At 39.5% G+C, this 7,825-nt stretch overlaps 1 protein-coding gene across 2 annotated transcripts; it reads left to right on the top strand.

The window, feature by feature from the left end:
• Positions 1-2,140: 2,140 nt before the first annotated feature.
• Positions 2,141-7,314, top strand: dele1 (DAP3 binding cell death enhancer 1). 2 transcript variants are annotated; one of them, XM_060892806.1, is made up of 12 exons: positions 2,141-2,284; positions 3,149-3,251; positions 3,488-3,590; positions 3,692-3,836; positions 4,138-4,314; positions 4,422-4,489; positions 4,577-4,658; positions 4,770-4,912; positions 5,108-5,278; positions 5,486-5,578; positions 5,874-6,024; positions 6,342-7,314. In XM_060892806.1, exons 1-12 carry the CDS (start codon positions 2,254-2,256, stop codon positions 6,563-6,565), a joined length of 1,491 nt encoding a protein of 496 aa, XP_060748789.1. In that variant the 5' UTR covers positions 2,141-2,253; the 3' UTR covers positions 6,566-7,314. The 2 variants fall into 2 exon arrangements, with proteins under 2 accessions (XP_060748789.1, XP_060748790.1); XM_060892807.1 differs by lacking the exon at positions 2,141-2,284 and adding an exon at positions 2,688-2,992.
• Positions 7,315-7,825: the final 511 nt, after the last annotated feature.

Here is a 7,825-nt window from a genome sequence, read left to right on the forward strand (position 1 = left end):
CAGTCTGAGGTTAAAGAAATATCCTCTTCTTTTTTCAGAAATCAATATTTATGCATTGGATTAGATACAGAGCAGAAATCTGCTTTATCAATCAGAGCATGGAATCATAATCTCTGCTAGAACTGGAACTTACTGTGCAGTGCCTTGGCTCAGAGAAGCTCCAGTAACAAATCAATCCCCACTAATGCGATTTGGACTTGCACCACAATATCCTGTCATTTTGAGATGACCCTGATTGGAAAAACATGACTTGTATCTCTTTGCAGAAAAGAAAGATAGAGGACCAAGAATCCTATGCTGGTTACCATATACTCAGCAATTTATTGGCAAAGCATTTGACACTAGTCCCAGCTGCTAGGATTTAATTTAGCAGCAAGGTTTAAACTGTGTAGCAGATTTTGGCCCTGCCACAGGATCATTAGTCAGTTCCAATAGTTTCTGGGACATTCCACAGGAGAGCCTTCAGAAATTTCAAGACTCACTTTGCACCTGTCAATATGCAAAACACTACAACATTCATCAAAACAATTCATTTGATGAAGTGGAAGTCACGCCATGCTTCCTAACAGATGCCCAAAGTCCTTCCAGTTGCATTCTTTAGAAACTGACAGAAACTCGTTATCAAGCTGGCCTTGGATAATATGCTACTTTTACCTCCACCCATATCTTCCGGCTCAGCTCACATTGTACCTGGGCAAGAATAGTAACCAAATTTAGCACTGGTATTTTGGTATTGTGGTGGAAATAATGACAAAATACAGGAACAGGGGTAATTTACAGAAAACTGCTGCATTGTCTGGTGGAAAACCAATATAAGGCAGTATACTCCCCATGGAACTCAAACAGAAGACAAAACACATCTTTTCCATATCTTTTGCTCATTTTGTTCATTTCCTTTTGCTATTATAGTAAGGGAACATCGAGCTGAGGGAACATGAAGCCTTATAATCACTCCCTCCAAAATTCTAAAGTTTATTCAAATGGATCTTATTAGAATTCATGCTAACAAAGGAAAGTAACAAAGGAATTCAATTCAGTTCATTTATATTGTGCTTTTAACAACTGACATCGTCTCAAAAAAGCTTTACAGAAGTACAGAACCAGAATAAAAACTTTTAAGTTAAAAAAAAATAACATAAAGGAATAAAGATAACATAGCATTATCATTTAACCAAATTAGACACTTTTATTAAAGTTACGTGTGTGTATGAAATCAAAATGTCCAGAAGTATTTTAAAATATACTGTATACGTTAAAATATGACTTCTACCATTCTGCTTTCTACGATTTTCTTTGTGAATAAGCCCTTGTCATGCCCCGGACAGGAAAGGAAATGGTGTGTGTGTGTGTTAGAGTAAGCAAGTGTGTGTCATAAGATGCTGTACAGACACTGAAGCAAATATTACAACACCGAATAGACAAACACAGAGCAGGCAAACACACACAGATGCATCTATGACTGAACAGATGAAGCTTTAGAGTTTGGTTTCCAATCTGAGCTTCATAACATTAAACCCTGTTTAAACAGACAAAATCAAAATTAAATGGGGAAAATAATAATTTATTAGGTTTATGTTTGATACTAGATGATTGGTTAGCTAGTAAGTACCTCGATAATTAAGATAAAGGATGTATTTGTGGTGTGTGAGTTGGTTTACTTGCTAATGCATGAATCTAATACAAGAACATTTTGGGGAAAACTGGAAAGCAAAATTAATTTTAACTGGACTTTTTCCTTTCTCTCTTATCTCTATAAAAAGTAAAGAATCGACTAAACACTGTTATGTAAGTACATTGTGCGTTATTTCTAATTGTAACAATGCTAATAAAATTAGCTTTAATTGAAATGTGTAAAGCCTATTTCCATACGGTTCATTAAGAATTATTGATATGTTATAGCATATCACTGCTATAAGGAAATTGGAGAAATGAAGAAATGAAGGTTTTAAAAGTTTTCGCCTGGACTTATGACCAAAAGTAAATAAATAAAAAGGTGTGGGGTTAAAAATCACTTAGATTTTAATGATATCCCGCCCCCTCGTGGTCACTTGGAAAACTGCAGAAGAAGAAAATGTCACCCTTGATTGCGTCACCATTGATTGCGTCACCCTTTACGTTCTTTAGCTCCGCCCGCCACAGAACACCAGGAAGTGGCTCGTGCTTGTCGTGTGCACATTATTTCATCATGGACACGAGCTAAGCAAAAATAAACCACTAAAAAAAATACATTTTAATTGAAATTAAATTTTGAAAATGTGGCGAATTCAAAGCTTGGTCGGGAGAGGTGAGTTTTTGTCGTCTGTTTTGTTGACAGTGTCGTAACGTTGATTGTTTTCGTTAGTGTTTACGTCCTTCAGACACAACCATGAACACAGCGTGGTGCGTTCACTAACCAAACAGGTTACTTACTGTTTTCAATTCTACCCAACGTCAAATAATAGTAATATTAGTAATTGAGTATCCTAACATTATTATATTTTTAAAGGGGCAGATTAACTGAACTTGAAATGTATGTTTATTGTATAAAAAAGTGCTTATTTACCTTTCTACTGGAGCTAAAAGTCTAATATAATTAACTTAAGTTAAAAAGACTTTTATTTTGAAGTTGAAATGTTTGATGAATTGACTATTAAAATAAAATCAATTGCATTATTAAATATTATTGAGTTTAACATATTGTCATATGCTGTTATTATTATTTCTTTGGTGACAACATAGTGAACATAGATAAAACGTTTGCTCTATTTGTATTGCTGTCAAATCAAAATAGATGCCATGGAACAATTCGACCTTTGGTAAGAACACATTTATTTGAAAAGGTCAAAAGTAGAATTGTAGAACCCTGTGCTGTGTAGAAAACCAAACATCTAAACTAGAAACGTTTAGAGAAGATTTAAGAACCTTTTAAAAATACAAAGGAACCCCTGAGAAATCCCTTTTCGAACAGAAGTATGAACTTTCAGCTCAGGAGGGTTTGGACACAAATGATGCGGTATATAAAGTTTTAATTATTTATTATGGAAATAAATGTATATTTGACTTTAACTGTACTTTGTATAATGTATTTGCTTGTGTTAATTGTGATGCAACACCGCTCATAACTGTTAGCTCTTTCCTTCTCATGGTTTTTCTTTCGGTTTGTCTCCAGTTTTAAGCCGTTGCCATGGGAACACTGCACCTTTGCGTCTCTCCAACAGCCACCATGTTGAGGACGAGGTCATCAGTTCATCCTCTGTGCTCTCCACCAGCCGGTAACCTTTGCTCGTTACTCTGTCCTTCGATCACACCGTCAGTCTGCCTGCTATTCTCAAACACATACAGATAGTCGCATCCTGATGTTATATTTTTCACCATCATTTCAAGCGTGAAAGCTGTTTTCAGCCTCTGTTTCTACTCCAATCTGCCTCCAATCCTGTCACGAAGCGTTATATCCTGAAATCATTCCCAAAATAAAACAGCGGAATTATGTTTGGTTTGTTGATTTCAGGTCTCAGAGAGGAGATGATAGAGAGCAGAAGAAAAACAAAAGGACGGCAGAGTTTTGCTCTGCCGGACTGCCGAGATACACTGCGCTGGATGCAGTGGGATGGGTAGAGATCTCACTTACAAGCTCACACACATGCACTCTTTTATCACTGAAGTTCAACAATTACAAGTACTGATGCATAAATTCTTGTGTTTGTATGTTTAGGGTGCTGCAGCGGTTCTGTTCATGCAGATCTGCAGGAGGATCCACTCTCAGTTCTCCTCAGTTGGCGAACAGAACCCGGGAACTTCCCGCCTCTCAGATCCGATCCTCATCCACAAATGCACGCACAAGCTCCTGCGTGACGTTCGTAAGTCCTGTCAATCATCCTGTCCCCTAGAGCAAAATATGTCACATTTACTACTCAGGCTAATCCAGCACTCTGAGTGGAGATTGAGTTAAACTATTCATAAGTTATAATAGTTTGCATGAGAGATGAATTAATCGACATCCAGATTTAAAATCTAAGCCAGTTTCCTTTGTGTTAATCCTCTTCAAATAGCACAGTTTGTTTATTTAATGACAGCATGTACCACCATTCTTACAGCAGACCGACTTTCTGTCTTTTTTTTTTTTTTTTTTTTTTTTTTTTTTCTCTAATCCATTTAAAGTGACGGGACACACTGTGCTTCCCCGTGGAGTGTGTGTGATGGGTGTGAATAAGGCGTTAACAAGTCCAGAGCAAAGCAGCAGCAGCAGCAGCAGCAGCAGTGGTAATAATTACAGCGCTGAACCTGCACATCCCATCACTGACCAGCAGGGGGAGACAATTCACCATAATATCACAGGTCACTCTATAGTCATTTTCATATATATATATATATATATATATATATATATGGCATGCTACTGTTACATGTTTACAATTTTTCCTGAAATTCTGTACTTTTTTTAGAAACACTCACAGACTGTAACGTTACCCAGACTGCAGCCTCTGGATGTGAAATATCACAAGAACACAGGGTGGGTTTCCTGACAACTTCTTCCTTAAAGTATCTCTTATCTGCTGTCATGGCAAAACACCTTTGACCGTCACGCATATTTACACAGACGTCCTGCTCTCTGGACGAGGCCGAGCAGCATCTCAGAGACATCGCAGGCAACAGCGTGCCTGTCATCCTCAACATCATCGGTAAAGACCTTAAAATTTTATTCAGTTTATTGTGTCTGTGTGTGTCATTGTATATGGTTCTTCTGAATTTGTACATTCTCATGTGTGTGTGTGTGTGTTTGTGTGTGTCAGGTCTGGAAAGCTCTAAAGCAGGCAATCATAAAGCAGCATTTGAATGTTTTTTGGTTTCGGCACAGCAGAATTACAGCAAAGCTCAGTTTAACGTCGGAGTGTGTTACGAGATGGGCCGAGGAGTCGTGAAAGACCTTAGCAAGGTACATGCCTCACACACACACACACACACACACACACACACACACACACACACACACAGTCAGCATTTGTTGGGCAACATTTGTCCTCTGACCCAAAGCTCTTCACTTTCAGAAGGAAAAAAAAGATTGGAAGACAGAACTGTAGCTCATGTTGTGTGTGTGTGTGTGTGTGTGTGTGTGTGTGTGTGTGTGTAGGCTCTGCAGTATTACAGATGTGCAGCTATGGCAGGTCACACACAGGCTCAGTACCGCTGTGCAAAACTCCTCCTGAACAGCAGGGGGCAGCAAAGCATCATGGACACACACAATGCTACAGCTACGGCCATCTCTCTTCTGCAGAGCGCCGCTGCTGCTGGACTTACTGAGGTACACAGAGAGAGAGAGAGAAAGAGAGAGAGAGAGAGAGAGAACAGAAGTACATTTTTTCTGCAGCATTATTTTGACTAATATCTTGACTAATCTTGACTCATGTCTTGACTGACTTTCTTCTTTGGTCTCTTTTTTATCTCTTCCTCTCTCTCTCTCGCTCTCTCTCTCTCTCTCTCTCTCTCTCTCTCTCTCTCTCTCTCTCAGGCTCAGCTGTATCTAGGTGTGTTGTTCTCTCATGATCCAGATGCCGACGGAAGGAAATCTGTTCGCTATTTCCGAATGGCAGCGGAGAGTGGAGTGAGTGAGACACATCACATGCTACACACACACACACAGACAATGTGGGCTACACTCACAAACAGAAACTGCTTTTTGGTTGTTGACATCCCATAAGAATCGTGTGTGTGTGTGTGTGTGTGTGTGTGTGTATGTGGACATATACAGCATTTGGCAAAATAAGTCGACACTTAGTGTGTGTGTGTGCTCTAACTACACACACCATGCAATAAGTCATTTTGTTTAAAGCATTAATTCCCAGGTCAGCATAACCAGAACTATGTGTGTATGTGTGTGTGTGTGTGTGTGTGTGTAGGACAGTACCGGTCTGCTGTTTCTGGGACAATGCTATGAGAGAGGGTTTGGAGTCCCTCTGTGCTACACGACTGCAGTGTGGTATTACGGTAAAGCAGCTGCTAAAGGAAACCAGAAGGCCAAGAACAAACTCGACCTGCATAAACGAGAAGGTGAACACACACACACACACACACACACACACACACACACACACACACACACACACAGTCACCTCTGCTTATTTGTTTTTCCTCCAGTTGTTAAGAGTTCAACCGAGTCATGTTTGTGTAGCATAAATGCCCCTATTTTGGATCTGCTCCTTTTTCTGCTTACTTTTCAATTTTAATAATTAGTTTGTTTGTGAGTAACTGTTACATCCAAGCATCTCACACACTCACACACACAATGATGTAGAAAATGAGATGTAGTCTCTCTCTCTCTCTCTCTCTCTCTCTCTCTCTCTCTCTCTCTCTCTCTCTCTCTCTAGTCCTGCGCTCTATACGTTCTGCTCCTTGTCTTTCGGTCTTGGATCGTCGTCCTGTGAACTCCGTGTGTCCTCCAGCGCTGGAAGCGAAGCGGCAGGCGGAGTTGCCGACTCAGCCACTTCCTCATTCGCAGAGCACAGGCAGTCTCATAGCTTTACCCCCTTTTACCGCTCATACACTCAATGCTGACTGTAGAAGTGGGGGCTGGATTATAGGGGTGGGATAACAAACACACACACATGAGCGCACAAGAACAACCTGATAGAGCTGTGGTAACGGTACAGCTATTGTGGAACGTCTTCAGCCAATCAGAGTTGAGCTTGAACGTTTCAGGCATTACTATTGGGTGAGGTTCAAGTGTCTGTTATTTCATTAGTTCTGTTTTCTAGATTCTAGATTTTCTAGATTCTTGACCTCTGATGCCCTTTGCTGTATTTTTGTTATACGAGAGCTTGAGGTTGTTCAAATGTAAGCATCGTTGTCAAGCCACTATTATGCTCCATCGTCGTGTGACAAAGGTGTTACACACTGACTCTGGAGACGAGGAGCGGAAGGGAGTGAGTGATGGCATGTTAAAAAAAAATAGTTTGTCTTTGCCTGACAGACTCCTTTAACACAAGCATTACAATCGAGCGTGTGTACACCATTTCCACCCTAGTGTGTTACTTTAGGTCACACCACCTACGAACACATTAACTTTGACTTCAGTACTATAATTGCACTTAGCTTTAACCTACATTGACAAAATGTTAAGTATAAGCCAAAATATATATATTCTTTATACAACGTGCCTTGTTTGAAAAAACACACATAAATGCACCTTGACTGCATTAATCAACACATAATGAGTGTTTCTATTTCTCTGAATGCTAGTTATATTGTATTGTTTACTGTGATCATGTCCATAATAAGCTCTGTGACCTGTTTGACGCACAATTTAAAGTTTTAAGGATAATAAACAAACTTTTTCCACCAGCGGACTCGGTGTAATTGTAAAAGCTGCCAATAATGCTATGTTACAGTCAAATAAAGTTGCATCATTAAGTATAATAGGCGTGAGAGAAAAGATCTAGTTTGTAGATACTAAGAAGAAAGAAAGAAAGAAAGGAAGGAAGGAAGGGATGAGATGGAAGAACACATTCTGCCTTATTATATAATTAAATAATAAATTACTATAAAATATTCATCCGTTTATAATGATTATTATTATTTAATCATTTGGAAAATGTCATTGACTGCAACAAGTTCTAAAAACTGCTTTAAGAGCATGTATCAAAATACAGAAACATCAGATCAGACATTAAACACGTTAATGCAGTGATTAAACTCGATGATGTCATCCGGTCAGCTGTGCGCGCGCCCTGCGCTCGGCACGCTGATTGGTGTCTTCGGGAGCGAGCATCAGGGTGCGCTTCGTCGCCACGGAACGCCAAAGGGATCAATAACACTGCAAATTCTAAATAGTAAACTGCCTATGGAGCACAGC

This window comes from Tachysurus vachellii, chromosome 18 (assembly GCF_030014155.1).
Source record: "Tachysurus vachellii isolate PV-2020 chromosome 18, HZAU_Pvac_v1, whole genome shotgun sequence".
Taxonomy (NCBI): domain Eukaryota; kingdom Metazoa; phylum Chordata; class Actinopteri; order Siluriformes; family Bagridae; genus Tachysurus; species Tachysurus vachellii.